Genomic DNA, 19,134 nt, shown 5'->3' on the forward strand with positions numbered 1-19,134 from the left:
CTATGACTGCAACTTGCATCGTTTTAGACAATGAAAATAAATACGACCTTTGGGGTGTCAGTGCCCCTTTAAGCTGGGCAGCCCTTGGTTGAAACGTGACGGTTGCATCTCCGCTACGGGGCGAAGGTTTGGTCAGTACGGAACGCACACCAATGCAATCCTTCGTCGTGCGCCACGCAGTAACGGTGACACAAATGTGTATCACTAAGCCGCCTGTTTACGCCAAGACCTGCGGGAGCAAAAATGAGTGGGCAGCCAAGGTGTGTTATCAGTATAGAGTTTATTTACAGCTTTGTCACATCATATTTACAGCAGTTCTGTTCAGGGGCCGTAGCGGCATGCCACGAAATTCGACGTACCACGCCGGGGGATAAGCATGCGCGGTATTCCGACGAGCGTTTTGTCCAAATAATATGCGAAGAAACAAAACAACAACAACAAAAATAACCTACGGAGACTCGCCGTACCGATCAGTCTCGTCTCCCAGTCGAAGCTTGCGTAGAGTGACTCAGCAAAGTTCGCTAGGTGGAGGTAACCATGGTTTCTTTTTTTTTTTTTTTTTTTTATATTACACAAAGGCTAACTAGGGTCTGCTATACACACTGCACACACAAAAAAACAAAATCTTTTTGTAGCTTCTCGCGCGAGTTAGGTCGTCCCAATCCTGCAAACGCTTCCTAAAGCCATGGACATTACTGCATCTCCCCAATGCCTTGTGGTCAATTTAGTATCTTTCATGCCTGAAAGCAGTCTAGTAGCTTTACATACCTATTTTGTGCGAAAATAACTCCTCTACTTGTCGTCGCATTCACTCCAGTGCAACAAGCCCGCCAATGACGGGGCTGTTCGGACATCCACTGCTAGCCCAAGCCAGTTCCAAATGCTCCAGTTCTTCTATGTTCTGTGAAATCCACTGCAGATACCCTCGCATATTTAAGCCCTTCAAGTCGTAAAAGCACGTCAGAATAACTTCCAGGCTAAAGAAGTCGTAGGTGGCTCGTTTAGGAAGCCCACATGTGCTTCCCGATAATTGAGGGCTGAAAAACAATGCCCAAACACCTTTCTACAGAGTATCGGAGCATAAATATGCTATTACTGCTGCCACTTGGATATGCCATACACACACACACACACATATACTACTATATTCCAGTAAGACACCTCAAGGTTGTTCCCTAGACCAGGAGATGTTTCTGTCACTCCCCCAAAATATATATATATCTTCTCTCCAACATGCTCCCCAAAACTTTGAAGCAGTCTCTAGATCATTTCTCACTAGGGTTAGGCAAGTGCCTAACTTGTTGCTCGAGCTTGAGGGCAACAGCAGCTCGCTCCCAAGCTTCAGTGCAACCTTAGATGTTGTACATTACTCAAGGCAGAGTCCTCGAGCGTCTGCCGTTTCAACTCGCTTGCTAGGAATACAGCCAACACGATGGCACTTTGCTGACTCTTTGATGTGGACCGAGAACCCAAAACCAGCCCCGTTTCACGTGAAACACGTAAAGAAGCCAAGGTTTGTCACACTTCCGCAGAGCTTACATGGGGGCACCATGTAAGCCCATGGCCTTGGGAGATCTCCCAAGCACATTGCTTGTTCCCGAACTTGCAAGGTGGTATCCTGGAGTGGAATATCTTCTTTCCGACCCTCCAGAGTTGAAGGTATCCTCAAGACTTAACGTGTAGACCAGGTACACCGTCCCGAAGAGAGCGTGTTCACCGAGCTCCACAGGGACCATTCCACGTATCAGATCCAGTTTTGCCAGAAGAGGATAGACTGTCTTCCACGTGGACCCCCCTCCCCCCCCAAAGTTGGGGAAGCCTTCCGAGGACCATTACGTAGATCAGCGGCCACTGTCCGACCAGGTTCGTTTCAGGACACGTGATAATGCTTCTTGCACACAAGCTTTCCCGAGTCGAGGACATCTTTGCAAACCATCCAGACGAATAACGTTGCTGTTTAGGCCCAATGCCATCTCCAAAAATGGTTAGGACTCCCTCCATGCCAGTTCTCCAAGGTTAAACAAGTCTTCAAGAACCATTCACCATCTCGGCCCGAGACACCTCCAGGAGCAGGTAGAACTCCTTCCCCCATCGGCTCTTGAGTTGTACAAGTCCTCAAGAACCGTTCTGCCGATTGATCTTGTCGCCTCGGCTCGAGGTGTCTCAAGAAGCGGGTAGAAGCCTTTCCACGTCGGCTCCCTAAAATTAAATGAGTCTTCGAAGACAATTCTCACTGTCTTGGCCCGAGGACGTCTCCGTTGGTAGGCAGACCCCGACGCGAAGACACTTCCGAGGGTCGAACGAGTCTCCGAGGACCGTTCCCAAGACTACAGTCTCACTCCCTGAGCCTAAGGATGTCCCCGGAGGTAGTCTTGACGCAGGCGACCAGGCCGCTTCCGATGGCGTCGTAGACGTAGTAGGCCGTGCCCAGTTTGGTGCTGCGAGGAAGCCGGGAGCTCTCCACCTTTGTCGGAGAAGAGAGGTGGAGCGGGGACCGAGGGAACGACGCCTTCATTACCATGAGCGATTCATGTTTTTCATGTCACTTCAGTGCCACACAACTCTCTCATGCGTACTTAGTCGCGCGGGATTGTAATAGCTTTATGCAGGACCGTGTGCCACGGTACTATACTGCTCGCCTTGTCGGACACCACACGCACGTCCAAGCACGGTTCCGCCTCACTAAGCTGATGTAACCATTGCGGAGCGCAACTTTGTCTGCTTCTTGCACAGGGATTGCGACGATGTTCGAACGCAGAGTTCTTACTGGCCCATTGAAAAAAATAGTGGGTAGACATCAACGCATTTAGCATTAAGGTTTACCCACTGTCCTTTCAATCAAAACCAATCGGAGCTCGGCATCATTCTGACGTCGCCGCAATTCCTGCGCAAGAAGCATACGACTTGCTCTCCGCATAGACCCTTTCCGAAAGTGCGGGCCCCCCAGTGACTGGTGCACGCATCATCCGAGGATGCCACGTTTGGGGCATGCACTACAAGCATGTATTGGACGCGGGCACTTTGTCGCTGCTTGACACGCACTTGGGTCTAAATGTATTCGACACGATTGCTCCGTCGGTGCTCAGAGTGAGCTCGAATTCAATACCAGGCTTCGCGCAGGATATCATGCCCAAAACGTGGCGACCGTCGGAGTTGCTTGATGAACTTTTGAGAAGGGTCTATTGTATTCGGTTCCTTGTCTATAGATTACTAGTATTATTACACGTGTCACGGTTTCTCAAACTGGACACCCGAGAATCCAGGGGTTCCCTGGGCTTGCCAAATTTCTCGAACCGTCACTGCCCCTAAGTAAGATTCCAGTGTAAGCACCATGTTAAAAATATCTGAGCTGCCCTTCAATGTGCAACAATGTGTAAAACGCTCCGTAGCATGCGCAGTACTCTTTACAAGGTTTGTAGGCATCTGCGTTGCTTTGCTTTACCAATGTCCAGACCGGCGATCAATCGAGAGATTGATTGCCACAGATAAAACAAGTTTCGATTCGACAACCCCTGCACTAGCTCATGCGCATTTCCCCTTCTTTTTCCTGCCGTGGTCGTGGGTGCTCGCGCAAACTTTTTTAACTCTTTGCGGCGACTTACACTTTTAATCCCGCAAGTCGGTATGCCCGGCCAATGCGTTATCAACATTAACGACAAATTACAAAAAAGATGAGTTGATTGCACTGATTCATATAAAAACAGTAATGAAGAAATGACTGTCGGCCCCTTTACATACAATTAGGCTCGAATTTCCGCACTTTACAGAAAGGAAATTTTTATTTCGAAGTTTTTGAAGTCTTATTTACGTGACTGGTATATGCCACAAAACACTCCCACGATGGGTCACAGGCACCATATCTGTCGTGTTGAAGTGAAATGTCCTTTCCCCAACTCTAGAGGAGCGAAACAGACCTCCAAGAATGTGTGTCTGTTCATGTTTGGTTCAGTACATTTCATTCAACCACACAAAATAAACTGGCATACAACCTCTCCAGCTATGGACTTCCCAAAAAAGTAAGTCGTACCACGACTGGGCGTGAGTGGCTTTCCTTATGGCCTTTGCTCTTGCGTACCTCCCTATGCTACCCTTCCTAGTACTGCCTCAGCCACCCTCGACACCCGTTCCAATCACAGAGATTGAAAATCTCTGCCAATGTACTCGTCTTAAACGACTGAAGTATGCCCACTGAAGTATTTTAGGCTCGCCGTAAAGGAAAGCTTGTTTATAGAAAATTTGTTTTCTTTTTAAGAAGAGGAAGAGGTGTTTCACGCAAGTCTCTGCAGGCAGCTGGCATCACGGCCTGTAAGTCTAGCTACCGTATTTACTCGCACAATGAATGCACCCCCCAGGTCGGCTCCCGAAATTTCGACTTTTTTTTTCACTCGCGTATTAAACGCGGGTGAAACTCGGAAGTCAAAATTTTGACCCCCCACCCTTTCCCCACGCGTGCGAAATGGACACACTTTTTTATCCTGGTGCAGCGAGGTCACGAATGCGTGGGCAGCGTGGGCGAACAAAACGCCTTGCAAAAGGCGGGCAAAGAGATAAGAAGTTACATTGATTTTTTGGGATAAAAGGTCCGTTCATTATGGGAGTAAATACGGACGCAAGAATTTTACTTCGCGTAATGAACACCCCCCCCCCCAACTTTGCATCGATTTTTCGGCGAAAAAGTGTGTTAATTCTGCGAGTAAATATGGTAGTCTGGAAATCCCTCCGATTCAACTGCGGAGCAAAGAGGCCCTCTGGTGAGGTGCTTCCTTAGAGGGAGTTTAGGCGCTGTAGGAGGGGTTGGAGCCCTCTATACTGGGAGGGCTTGGCAATCCTTTGAAAGCGCCAACGGTCCGGAAACCACAGCTGGGAGTCTGGCAACCGGGAAACAAGATCTCGGCAACACCATCTTGGGGTATGGAATTTAGGACCCACTCTGAATTGGGCACGGCAAAAATACAGCAACCCGTCGCCGTAACAAAAGTGTGTCTCGCTGATTTCAGCGTCTCTGGCACTGTATATGTTATCAACAGCTCAAACTTGCTTATTTGCAGCAATATCTCAAAATCTTACGATCTTTCATTTATTCCTCTTTTGTCAAACGTGAATTTTTGATACTTTGTGTTTAAATTAACCACCGCCAAAATTCGGTGCAGGGACGGGCGCCATTTAGCGGAGAGGCACTGCGAACCCATGCGCTCGATTGCCAGGCTCCTTTTCGTGTGAAAAAGCATCATTTTGTTTTAAGCCAGAAAAAAAAAAAAAAAAGCTTATCTGTAAATTTTGTGTTTGGAGGACAATAAAAAATTACTGTTGCTTAGACCTGGCAATGAAATGCAGGTGTAACAAGATGCTGGCGTACAAGAAATTGCATTCTTAAAACAAATTCTAACAGTGAATTTGGACTAGCACACGCAGAGTTGTGTGACGTTGCCAAGTCCGCTTGTCCTAGAGGGCAGCAGGTTCCCCCAATCGGCCAAACTCTCTCAGTATTCACCTTTTCCACAGAATCGCAGCCAGATTGAATGTCGTCACTCCTGGTAAGCGTTAAAACGCTGTTTTGATCTCTCCATGCCGCTGAAAAGTGTTGACGAAAAATGCACGATTGTCGCACATTCTCGTTTTGCCTGACCTACATTTTCTCGCATATTCCAGCTAGAGATGCCTTATTATTTTTCGTCTTGCATACTGGATATGGAACCCATGTGACTGAAAACGAAAGGCATCGAAAAATGTCTACAAAAGGCCTTTGGGAGGGCCGAGGTTGCAGCGACCCCGTCGAGCTGTGGTGCCGGGGAGAAACTACTCCCCATATGAGGGCGTTAAGGAAGTGTGCCTCTTCACTATAGCCCCACTGTGGTCACACCTGCCAAAAAGAACAAACAAAACAAACATATCACCTCCGTGCGTGGAAGCTCGTGGTGTTTGGACCGCCTGAGCATCTGGAGGAGGGCTGTCCGTCCGCGAATCAGGGTCCTGGCAAACCCTGTGGACCCTGGGACGCCGATCCACCACCGACTGGGCTCGTTGCGGGGTGTCAAGAGGCCCGCACGGACCAGTTCGCTGCGTTGAATGGGGTGCGCAAAAAGAAACGTGTAATAAATAAATTGACTTTTTTTTTTTTTTTAGCAGTTGGCACATGTAAGCGAAAACCAATTCCCATTTTAAGTCATCTGAATGAAACCACAGCAGCAATCGAAAAATGTTTTATACTTTTGTTTCCACTCCCGATGCTTAAAGGGATAGTACTACAATGAAACTTCAGCGCTTATTTTTTGGTCTATACGTGTTCACATCGGACACACCAATATCGCATTACAAAGGACACAAAAAGAAATTTTAAATAAACGATTAGTAAAAAGCACCCGGTAGATGTCGCTAAAGCCTCGTTTGTAATACCCGTCTAGGAAACTTGACAGGTAGTGACGATAACTGTCTCGCCTAGAACTATACATGCTTTGAACCTGACGTCATCCCGACACTTCTACGGCCAGCACAAGAGAAGGGAGGAGCGAGGAACTCCCCACTCAACGGGACTCTCCTTTGTGTGTCCCAGACGTCGCCATTCTCCCTCTACAAGATTATAGTAGATTAACCCGTCACTCAAAATTCACTCGCAAGCAGCTTTGCAGTTAGGCGCTGTGGTCCGATCGCTGGTGCGCTTCAATCGCTCCGGTGGCTGAAATGGCTAGGGCATCCTGACGACGTCAGCCTCGCCACAGCTTTGCTCACCAAGAGACAGACTATGTCACGATTGCGCCAGATGTGATGTGCTCTCCGCTGGCTGCTCTGCAAATGCTTGCCAGAGTGGGCAGTTTATAACTATAAAAACAGCCATCAAGCTCGAAATACAAACGTGCGATTGTCATTTACTGATCTTGGGGATCATATTCAGCCTATTTCTGAACACGACGAATATATTTCAAATATTGTTGAAGTATCCCTTTAAAGCTACCTCTTGTTTCCTATATCGAACGGTCGACCACAGCAAGTTAAGAGTATAAACCAAAACGCAATATAACTGAATGTTGATTTCTATGTTGGACACTTCTTGGTTGTAGCCGAGAAAATGACATCGGGACCAGATTGTTTATTGAAAGATTTGTAAACGCATGAAATTGAGTCGTCCGCTGCACTGCTTCCGAGCGACGTTTACTCATTAAATTAAAAATAATTAAACTCAATTCTGCGCATTATGAGGCCTCTGCAACGAACCGAGGATAAATGTAGACCAACCGAGGAGCTGAGAGCAAAACCGAAGCGGTTCTGTAGTTCAGAAAAAACAACAACTTGAATCGTCTTCATTTGGCCTCCAGATTACGAATATAAAAATTATATTTCAGATTGATGCACCCAGTGGCCACGACGGCACTTTCAAAATAGCGCCAAAGTTCCTCCTTCCTGCAGCGTTCCGTGCGAGGAGGGAGCCGTGGCTTATTATATGGAGATCTCAACATATCCGCGCGCGCGCGTTCCGCAAGCCTTACCTGAGCAGTCAAAAGCGCCAAACGCGTTTTCTCACGAGCGGCACGTAGGAAACAGCTGAAACTTCCGGGTAAGACATCACACCCAGCAGTCGGTTTGTCGGTCGGTAAGTGGTCGCAAGTGTGTGAATCGGCCTTTCCGGCGCGAGACGTTTTGTAACCCAACGCAACTGCGATTCACCTGATGTCTGCCTCTTGAAACTCCAGCTGCCGGGTCAGGAACGCGTGGCTGTAGCTCAGGTCCCAGAGCGGCGTCACCACTTTGTCGACGAAGCTTTCTGCAGCGACACGAGCCGAGAAAAAAGAGAAAGTTAGCCTTTCGGTGCCACGCCCAGGTACACTCGGGCGCGCCCCTGTGCAGTTTCGGTTTGCTCCCCTGCCGCTCCCAACAGGGCTGCACATTTTCTTACAAGTGTAGCGCAATGTATCAGCAAGCGAAGAAAACAATGCTTTCTCTTGTAATGTCACTTTTTGATGGCACGTGAAAATGTTGGTTTAGGCGACCCTTATTTATATGTATATACTTTGCTGTTACGGAATGGCGAATATATGTAGTTCAACCTCGCGGTTTGTGGCGAACTTCCAGATCTGGAAATTACTGTACCCGTTTTCACCTCGAGGAAAAAGCAAGTTTTGCGCATTGTCCATACGTGGCGCGCAAAGTAGCTTTTATGAGATTTGGTTATCTGAGGAAAAAGCGAAGCTTTTGGCATTTGGAACGTGCACATCTCAATAAGATAACATATATATAATCTAAAATTCATCTTTGGATATCTTACTTATTTGCATAAGGGGGTAAATTAGAAATACTCCTCGAGGACTTTTTTACTACAGTCCTCGAGGTAAAAATGGGTATAAAGAACTCTGTAATCAATGACTTGAAAAAAAAAAAGGAAGTCACAGTTTTGAATTAAAAAAAAAGTCCAAGTAAGTCTGCCTGAAAGAGTGACTTCGGGGTGCAAAGTCGAGGTGCCGCCACACAGTGCCGTGTCTTGACAGGTGTGATACTAGAAAAATTGTCCCACTCCGGAGGCACGCAGACTTCTTGCCCATAGAACTATGCATCTTCGATAAACAAAACCTTCTTCACAAAGCATGGTTTGACGTCACCGAAATGAAAATTCGTTCGGCACGTGGGAACAAAACTTGGCACACGTAAAGATCTCGGCCGGCAACGAGCCTACGGCGACGACGACTCGGACGGACGACGCAAGGCGTGTTTCTTTCAAATACCCGGCCTTCAGTGTGCACCCGCTGCCTTTTGCCGTTTTGGTTGCGAGCGCACGCTCGGGCCTCGCGAGATCCTAAGGTTTCGTAGAAGGTAGGAACCTCACACTTGAGGTGGGACAACTGAAGGAGCTCCTTGCTACTGCACTCATCCTGTTCGTAACTATCCCAAATCGCTAGGAAAGTCCATTGCATACGTCAAGCGTTCTTGCATCACAAACTTTTATATCATCGTTTAGCAGCACGTCTAGCTTGTTTAGGCAGACACCCACATTCACAGCCCTCTTCCTCGGATAAATTAATGCGTGGCACGTGTACACCTGAAATGATAAACCTGGCGATCTCCCAGACTTTTTCAACCCACTCCTCCTCTTTACCCCTCTAGTCACATGACCTGCCCATTAACTGATCGGCATTGAGCACCTCGTTCCTCTACCACCTGTCGTCAACCAATCGGTGTCAAGCCTCGCAGTTGCGTTTTTATCCAGGCTTCACTTTTGGGCGTCACAAAACACTGAACACCTTGCCAAGGAATGTTTCACATTAAATAAAAATTAAAGAGATTCTGCAATCCTTCGCGGGACTACTTACAGGTTTGTGACAAAACTCACTGGGGGAGAGGAGGAGGGTCAGGGTCACTGTAACATACTGTTAAAGGAACGTTTCCCCATATTTGCATCATATTGAGAGCTAGAAGCGAATGAAATATAAAGTGTTTTCAACACCCGTGCTTGCACAAGGTCAACCAGAAAAATATCCACCTGCACGCGGCTATCTCGAATTTTTGTCGAAGTTGCACCTTGGTACATTTTACCCTATAAAATTTCGAGGCATAGCTTCTCTCCTGTAAACATTGGGAGCAACACCCACGCCATGGCCAATGGTGTATAGATATGCAGACAATTCTGATAAGGGGGAACACTGGTCTTGGAGCTGTTTTTCTTATTTTATGACCAAACTTAATGAAACTGCACAAGCTTGTTCAGCTTTTTGTGCTGATTTCATATATCTGGTCATTTTCTCAGTCAGTAGAATTGTCCTCAAAATAAATAAAACTTGCCTGCCTTTGTTTGGAAAAACAATAGAAAAAAAACTGCACAACAAAATATTATTTTTAACACAAGGCTAGATACTATGAAGTGTAGAGAATACAATGTTGGAAGCGCTTTTAAGAAAAACTCATTATTAGTGATTTTTGCACACATTGAAGTTCACTGCTCAATGCATGGCTAACAGGTAATAAAGCAAAAGATCAAATATATATTTTTCTAGACTTATATCAAAAATTATGCTCTCAACATTGTATGCTTCACACGTTCAGCTACACATTTCAGGAACGGTTATATTTCTATCTGCTCTAGATGCTGAGATATCCTTCCTGCTAATTCTCAACGAGTCGAAAAATTGTGTTTTGTGAAAACAATGTTTTAGAGTCAAATTCAATGCTCATTCAGCCCGCGTAGATATTATAAAGTGATTTATAGCTCAAATATTCACCCACGAAATTATAAGCCTGGTAGATTCAGAAGAACGACAGCCATCGCCATTTTCAAAAGAATGCAGTTTTAGGAAGCTTTTGGCTCCAAAGACCCATGTCCCCCCTTAACTGAGGGATCATTCTTGCGGCACCGTCTCACGATAGGCACGGCGAGCAGACAATGCACTCCGCAGGGATAGAGACGGGACGGGCGGCAAATTGTGAGTGCCATCGAAGGATATGGTTTTGCAACATTTTAATTTTTGTTACTCGTGTTTCCTGCTTCCCTGGCCCATCACCAGTGAAACCAGCAAAAAAAGTAAGAAATGTCTGGCAAGGTCTTTCTTAAAGCACTGTCTCGGAGTTAAGGCCGAACCGCATGTAAGAGACTTAGCGAGTGACAGAGATTTCTCACTGTCGCTTGTCAGATCGTGTTGCTGGCTTTTGGATTTATGTAAAATGTCGCCCATCATCTTGGTCACTGGCTCCCGTTGCGCCGCACGCCTGACCAAGCGACAGCGAAGTGGGTCGCCGTCTCTTGTCTTGTCACTCGCCAAATCGCTTGCATGCAGTTTATACTTAACAAACTCGGACAAAGGCGCAGCCAACTTTGCAGTATTACGATGCTCGCAAGAGAGCTTCTGTTTCAAATACTGATATGACAGATCACTCGTACATTTGCCAACGAGAGACATCACATACGAAAGTCTCCGGTAGGCCAAGGTTGATAAAGGTATGTAACCAGCAGAAACACCGAAAATCCACAATGATAACAGCGATGCTTCCCACAATGACACACAAATTAACACTGTTTCTGCTGAGTTATGCCCACACCAGCAAACAACTGTAACAATGCAAAGGGATATTCCTACTTTCTGCTCGTCTCGAAAAATGTCACTTCTGTGGTTCTAAGCTGGCACAGTAGAGGAAACACTTGCTGAAGATGAACTGCTAGCATGGCAGAAGAACCACTATAAGATAGACGAAGCCAAATAAAGGCTACCCATGTTCGAGTGGTTGGGCTATGCTTTTGATACACTGCACACAAGCCTCTTTGAGTCCACTTAGGGAGAAAATGGCCTTGCTGTAGACAGTCGTGCACTTGCCAATAAGAAGGCTGTGGCTGACGCGCTGTCTGACGTAGCTCACGTAGTCCTCCGTGAAGACAATGGCCAGCTCAGCCTCGTGGGGAGCCAGGCAGAATGTGCGTACCATTCCTTGTTCCATCATCATGTCCTAGAAAAGATAAGGAAAACGAGCAGTTTAACCTCGAGGCATAAACAGAACGATGACGACACCTTTGATGTAGCGATGGGACAAAAGGTATGTAGACAGGGCCCGTTTCATTTGCCAATCACGCAGCCCATTGAACACAAAGACATTTAACAGATGTCTAAACACACTTTCATTTCATTTCATTTATTATACTCTCAGGGCCTAAAGGCATTACAGAGAGGAGTGGAATTATATACATCAATATAAGGTGAACAATAAAAATAAAACACAAAAAATAAACAAAACACAAGGTACAGAATTGCTATGGAACATTGCTAAGAACATCAGTTATGGCGGTTTTAAAATCAGCAGCGTCAGTAAGTGAGACTACGGATGCGGGAAGGCGGTTCCAGTCGACGGAGGTCAGAGGTAGGAAGGAGGCATAAAAGGTGGAAGGGATGCAGTAGGGGATTCCTACTTTTAGTAGATGATCGGTGCGCGGCGACATGTATGATGGTTCTGAAAATAATGAGGCTCGAAGTGCTGGGTTAGAGTGCTAAATTTTGTGAAATAAGCAGAGGCGAGCTACTTTTCTACGAAAGGAGAGGTTGGGCAAATGTAGAGACGCTTTCATGGAGGTGACGCTGGCTGTACGGTGATAGTTAGAAAGTATCAAACGTGCGGAGCGATTTTGAATGAATTCAATGGATGATGCTAGGGATATGCCAGGGTTCCAGATAGAGCTTGCATACTCAAGTTTGGTGCACACTAAAGTTTTATATAGAAGTTTAAGTGAAACAGGGGCAAGGGAAAAGTTTCTTCTGAGATAGCCTAATAAGCGATTAGCGTTGTTTGTGATATATTTGACATGGATGTTCCAGGAGAGATCAATAGTTATATGAACACCGAGATATTTATAGGTTGACACAAAAAGCAAGGTAGAGTTATTAATACAGTAGGAGGGACAAGTGTTATTTTGACGGGACACTCTCATAGATTTACATTTAAAAGTGTTAAGTTCCATAAGCCAATTATTGCACCAGCAAGTGACGTTGTTAATATTGGTCTGAAGAGCAGATATGTCAGAGTCGTTAATGATATCCTTATGAACTACACAGTCATCAGCGAATAGGCTAATAGAAGAGCATACATGCGTGGGAAGATCGTTAATATATATAAGAAATAGAAGTGGACCTAATACGGAACCTTGTGGAACACCGGACTTGACAGGTGAGGTTGAAGAATTAGTTCCGTTAGCGTGAACAAATTGGTAACGGTCTGATAGAAACGATTCTATTCAAGCGATTATATTAAGATCTATGTTAAGTTTACGAAGTTTATGAAGAAGCAGCGCGTGAGGAACCTTGTCGAAAGCTTTTGAGGAATTAGGAAATATGCAGTCAGTCCTGGAACCCCGGTCAAGTGTTACGTGAAGGTCATGAGTAAAGGTTAGGAATTGAGTTTCACATGAATAAAACCTTCGAAATCCATGTTGCGCCGAGTTAAAAAACGAATTTGTGTCTAGAAAATTGAAAATGTTAGTGTAAATGATGTGCTCAAGGATTTTACAAGGAATGCTCGTTAAAGAAATGGGACAAAAGTTTAAAGGGTTATGCTTATCGCCATCTTTGGTGTGGTCACTCTGGGTGAAAGAAGCCTTGTTAGAGCACCTGTCTGGCAACAGTGGGCGTGCCTTAGCAGACCGGATGAATGAACAGAAATTATTTTAGCTGAGCTACAGAACAAGTTCCGAAGAGATAGAAGATAAGATGACAACTTATTCATCATCACTCAATATATAAAAGTGTTACACATGAGTAAGAAATTGTTATGGATAGCATTCCTAGACATTCAAGGAGTGCATGACAGTGCGAGTCAGAAAAAACTCTGGGCACAGCTGAGAGAATGATTTAGATGCACATTTGATTAGGCTTTTACAACAGTAACCCCTGCTCCATCACTGCCAATGGCAATTTGTACAAACCAGCAAGCATTGATTACACAACTGTGGGGCAAGTGACATCCCTATGCAGGAATATGCAATCTGTTTTCTGTTGTCAACACAGGTCTGTGGATCACCCCTACTTTTCATAATTCACTTAAGAAAAATGGAGAAAAGACTAGAGGAAAGTAAACTAGGCTTCAATGTGTAGTACATGGAGGGAGGGAAAACAGTGAGGCAGAAATTGCCAGGCCTAATTTACGCAAATGATATTGTACTTATAGCACATAACCGAGAAGAGTTGCAGAAATTGATTGGAATCTGTGGCGCAGAAAGGGACGCTCTCAGGTTTAAATTCAGCGTAACACAATCTGGAATTAGGTTAATATCTGGGAGCGTTATGGCGCAGCATGGAATGGCGCATTATGGATCAACGAAGGAAAGAGATACCTCGAGGAATGTGAGAGACATATAACCGGTGAAGGGAAAAGGGATTCGGCCATTATGAAACACAGGGCAGTCTTATGCATGAGTTCTGAAGTTCGGGCGAGACTGGAGATAGGACAAAGGTCCATTGGCAGGATAGCTCTAGGGGCATATGGGAACGCTCCAGACGAGGGAGTGCAGGGTGATATGAGCTGGCCATTGTTTGAGAGCAGAGAGGCAGTGAGTGAAATAAATTTTGACCAAAGACTAACAGACATGGAGGACATGCGGTGGGCGCATAAAATCTATAAATGTTAAACTCCTGCAGACGGGCAATGGGATGGAGCAAACACATTCAATGGAAAAGGCAGTTAAGGAGGCAGAGAGACGGATGTGGGAGGATAAAATGCAGTCAAAGTCAGCTTTAATGATTTATAGGTCACAAAAGCAAGAAATAAAGGAAGGCTTATTCGATAATTCAAGACGGAGCGCTCTACTGTTTGAGGCGAGGACGGGAGTCTTAAGGACAAAAACGTATAGGGCCAGATTTGAAAACACAGATACAACGTGTGCACTATGTAAGGAGGAGACGAAAGCAATTGAGTATGTCATTCTAAAATCTAAGGACCTTCGTCCTGCCCTTCCCGAAGGGGTGGCAGACATACTGGTGGCCCTCGGTTTCACTGGATAAGGTGGAAGGGTGGATTATAGAAGAGTAGAGGCAAGCAACGAAGGGGAGGTTGGAGTGCTGGAGGAAATTACCAAGGGAAAATTTAACGAATTGCGACTCCCTCCCGCGTGGCACTGGCCCCAAGTCTCAACCCTGTACCCCAATGGGTCTGGTGTTAGTTAACGCCGACAAGGTTTGACCAGAGGAAAATTGGCGACTCCCTCGCCAGGGGAAAGAGGCGGGGGTGATGTTTTCTTTTGCCCAATCTCACACAAATCTGCCTGGCGATCATCTTCATGGCCCGGTGATAGAGTAACGCATTGGCTTAAAAAGGGAAATTAGGTTTTTGTTATTGTTTCTAGGCTAGGTGGTGCAAGCTGCCGCTCGGTATTAAAGGGGGCCCTGCAATCATATTTAAGCGTCTACCTTTTTTACGGTTTCCACGTCTCTTGGGGTTCGGGCAAGCCAGCGGGCACAGAGAGAGTAACTAAATATCAGTGTGTCATATTTTAACCGGAAGACGCGGAAACCTCCTCCACTTACGAAGGCGACCCACGTTGCTGAAAGCGCGCAATATGCGACGTCTTTGGTCCTGGGGTTACTAGCGGTCAGAGCCGCTAAAAGCTTTTTTTTTTTAGTCGAGATACAAAATATAAAGGTCGCAAACCGTTTCAATTATCTATGAAAGTAGTTTTAGTTCAGCAATTTAGATCAGAAAAGAAACAAATGCAGTTTATAAAGTACGGAAACAAGAAAAGACCCTTCGACAAACCTGCCACCAAGCGGCGGAAAAAACGGTGCAAACTAGAAAGGGCTAGTGGGATGAGGCTCCGATGAACGGCGAGCGTAGCAAGTTCCCGGATGTACATGGCGGCGCTGAGGTCGTAAACCGGCTCAAGGATCCGACCGGTTTCGAGCGTTCCGAAGGCTTTCGGCGTGGGCTTGGCTGGCGATTTGGCCATTTGGCGGTATGGCAGAGCGAAGTGGCTCCCGCTCTGAACTGATCTTTACCCCGTGTTTGCTGTCGTTTGTGGCCAATGAATTGTTATGCCTAATCAGTCTTCAATCACGCAGCAAATGCAATGCGAGCCGTCCTGGCCACCCACTTCATACAGCCTATCCAACACGTGCTTTAGTGGCGCCCTCTCGAGCCGTCGACACGGAGTGCGGCAGCCGTAACCGCTCGATGAGCTCACTAGCCCTCCTCTAGTTCACGGCCACTCAAGCCAGGACCTACGACGTCATGAAGGAGGTTATTTTTTGCTTGTTTTTTTCATTCTAATTTGCCTATAACTTTTAAAATAAAGCGAAATTTGAGAGAAGAAAAGTTTCTTTAAGTTACTATGTTCAGTGCGCTCAGGTTAGGCGCAAGTTAAAAACCAGTCAAAAAGATGTTGCAGCCATACTTAAAAGGCAGCAACATGTTTTGAAGAACACTGACAGCTCCTCTCATTGAACGAATGTAGTCCATCATTCAGAGCTCGCTGCATGCGTATTTTGTTTTGGTTGTTTTTGCTTTTCGAGGCCCCACGTCGCCATTTTCGCTCCATTCGCCAGCTGCACCAGCCTTAGAAAATAATTTGGGATTTTGCTCGTTCTGCTAAGATTCTTTTACGCAGGATATTCCGATTTCGTTATGCCGTGTAGAGGGTAAAGGCTCACAGCCGTGCCTTTACAGCAATAGGGATCAAATGTTAGTGGATCGTTTTCGCGCAACTATTACGACACACTGCGCACGCCAAGGACAGGTATCGTTAGAAGGGGAAACTTATTTTATTATCTAGACAACAGAAATCTCCGCTTAACATGAACCAAATGCAAACGTTACAAGCAGAGGCTCCTTACGTTTGATCACGCCTCGACTGCGTCAACGCTCGTGCAGCGGGAGCCCGAGTCAAAGCTGTCCGCTCACGTTTGTAGCCTCTTTGGTTGGTCTACGTTAAGGTGAGACAGTACAGTCGCTTTGAGGAGAATGCTTCAGTTGTGAAAGAAAAAAAAAAAAAAGAAAGCCGTTTACAACTCCCTGTAACGCCGAATTGGAGCACAGCTCTTGAGGAAGAGGGAAGCTTGGTACTGAGGGAAGGGTATATTTCTCCTCCCTCGTGATCCTGCCTGCTACTCCTGAACGAAAGGGCTCCGGTTCGAAGCCGGCCGAGGAGCAAGAGATAAGAGTCTTTTAAAATCATTTTTCAGAGTAATGAAAATTCGGATTCGTCCCCTCTGCTCATGCTCCCTGCTCCCCTCCTTTCTCTTCCTCCCCTCACAGGGGTCACGTGATCTCGGGGGGAGGGGTCACGTGACCTGGATGGGAGTCACGTGACCTAGGGGGGGGGGGGGACGCCGCTCAAGCCGGAAACGGGCGCCTAAGAGCTGCGCTCTAACACAGCAATCGCTTTGTGCTTACATGTCACGTCTTGCCTCCCTTACGAAGCGATGAAAAAAAACCGAGTGTTTGATCTCCCTGCTTTGCGTCTGGCGCGTGCGTGCAGAAAAACAATGCCTTCAATTGTACCAAAGTCACTCTGTAACTTACAAGAGTTTGCTGCTGCATGTAGTCGGTGGCTTTGCTTGCGCAGGAGCGAAACAGAGCTCGCTTTGGTAGCAGAGTAGCCTAGACCGTGCTCGCATCGCAGTGCCCATTTTTGCCCTAGTTCACGTTTTCCAGACCATCAAGTCATTCTGCTGATATCTGTAGTCTCTGTAGTCAATTACGCTTGCATCAGAACTTGCGACAGAAATGCAATCGCGAAACACGAAAACTAATGAAAACAACCTTCCGCCCCATTGGATTCAAGCGGGAGCGTCTGCTAGCTTGAAGCGATCCAGGCAGCACCACCGTCGACGCGCGAGGGCGAGAGATAAAAAAGAGGGGGAGAAGTCACTACCTTTCAGTATGGAGGGATCTTACTCAATATAAAGGGTACAGCCATTATTATCCGTCCATCCATCAAGTGAATGATGTCCCAATTGGTAAAAAAGCACAAGAGCAACACTAATTGGTAAAAGTTCACAGGTCGCAACTGAATCGCATGCAACCTTCATCGTGTTGTGTCGTGGATTGGTGCTATCTCAGTTTTCAAAGTTTCTCAGTCAATCAGTCAAGTTATCAGTGCCTTATCTAAAAATACAAATGGAGAGGTAACTTTGATGTTCACTACAACCTTCCATGTCCACTGACATAGCAAGCATCCTCATAACGACATGTACTAGATGTCTAAAAGATGTCCTGGCAAGAGGTACATGATGTCCTGTAGTCATCTTGGCAAGATGTTATAGAGACCTGAGCAACTTGCAACGTCTTGTGGCAGTCTTTTAGCTCAACTAATGCGCTATCATACATCTGGAAGATGTCTTCCATACGTCATGACCATCAGCTAAATGCCTAGAAATGATTATTTACAACTTGGCAAGACATTATATAGTTCCAGACATTTTCCAATGTCTTGTAGCCCCTTTCCAGCTCAACTAATGCACCATCATACATATGGAGGACATCTCTAGACTTCTTGACCATCTACTAGACATCTAGGACAAAGGAATATAAAATGTATCGTATCCGTCTGCTGGTTTTTGGTCTAGAGCACGTCTTAGATGTCCTTAAGACCCCTGAAGTACGGGGGTCCAAAAGACCACCAGACACATCTGGATGATGTCTTCTAGGCACTTTGACCGTCAACTAGATGTCTAAATATTGTTATTGAGAGGCTCGAGGAGGGATATAAAACGACTTTTCGCCGTCCGCTTCTTTTGGTCCACAGGACGTCCTCGAAGATGCCCATGAGATGTGTGAAACAGTGGTTTGATAGACCACTTCTACGGGATACGTAGTACGTACGGGGGACTGGACGCTTACCAAGGCCTTCTCGACATCCGATCTGGTCTGGACCATGGCGTAGAGTTGGTGCTTCATCACGATGGGCGGAAATCCGGGCGAAAATTTGTCCGTTGGGAAAATGGATCGAAGCAACTGGAGTGCCGACTTGGTCTCGTTGCAGACGTCGGGGAAGCGACGGTTCCTGCCGATCTCGACGTGTAGTGTAAGCAGCAGCGCGGCGTCTGCGAGTTTAAACAACGAATCGGATGTCAGGGTACGCAAACTACAGAGGTGACGAGGCTTGAGGCTTGACCTACCTTGAGCGGTGGCCCTGCAGTCCCGCTTGGACACTGGCTCCGTTGTCGTGCAGCACATTCTTTTTCTGGCCCGTACGAAGCGTTTCTGACTCATGTCTAGACAAAAACCGACACCGAAGCGTCTCGCGGTTGTCACCCTTTGTCTTTCTGTCTTTCTGCGCCGGAGTGATTCCCCGTTCACGATTGTGTGGGTTGGTGGAGAGATCGGAGGCTTGTGTAACTACTCGCACAATGTTGTTGCCTTGGTTTGTTTTGCTTTGTTTTGGTTTTTTCGGCGTTAGGTCGTATCGAGATACGGCAGTTTTCAATATAAATGAGCTGCGCTCACTCCCAAGTTGAACAGCTTCGAGGTTTCCCGACTAATTTCGAAAGAAAAACGACACAGAGAACGTTGATGAGAAATTTGAGAAGTCTTCTGCGGCGCGAGCTGACGCCATTTTGAAAACTGACAACGCCCTCTCCCATTTTGATAATGCGTGTTCGAATATTCGTCCCTTGTGCGCGTTCTATTTGACTCACGTGACTAAATTACGTAAGTCTGTAGGGTTTGTAAAATAAATAATGCGTG

At 46.3% G+C, this 19,134-nt stretch overlaps 1 protein-coding gene across 1 annotated transcript; it reads right to left on the minus strand.

Annotated features, from left to right (window-relative positions):
- Positions 1–261: 261 nt before the first annotated feature.
- Positions 262–19,042, minus strand: LOC115332596 (serine/threonine-protein kinase 19). The gene is made up of 6 exons (XM_029995011.3): positions 18,567–19,042; positions 18,289–18,491; positions 11,289–11,418; positions 7,660–7,756; positions 5,895–6,057; positions 262–2,464 (listed from the first exon to the last, which is right to left on the minus strand). Exons 1-6 carry the CDS (start codon positions 18,658–18,660, stop codon positions 2,336–2,338), a joined length of 816 nt encoding a protein of 271 aa, XP_029850871.2. The 5' UTR covers positions 18,661–19,042; the 3' UTR covers positions 262–2,335.
- Positions 19,043–19,134: the final 92 nt, after the last annotated feature.

This window comes from Ixodes scapularis, unplaced genomic scaffold (genome assembly GCF_016920785.2).
Source record: "Ixodes scapularis isolate PalLabHiFi unplaced genomic scaffold, ASM1692078v2 PGA_scaffold6__148_contigs__length_123643588, whole genome shotgun sequence".
NCBI classification, from domain to species: domain Eukaryota; kingdom Metazoa; phylum Arthropoda; class Arachnida; order Ixodida; family Ixodidae; genus Ixodes; species Ixodes scapularis.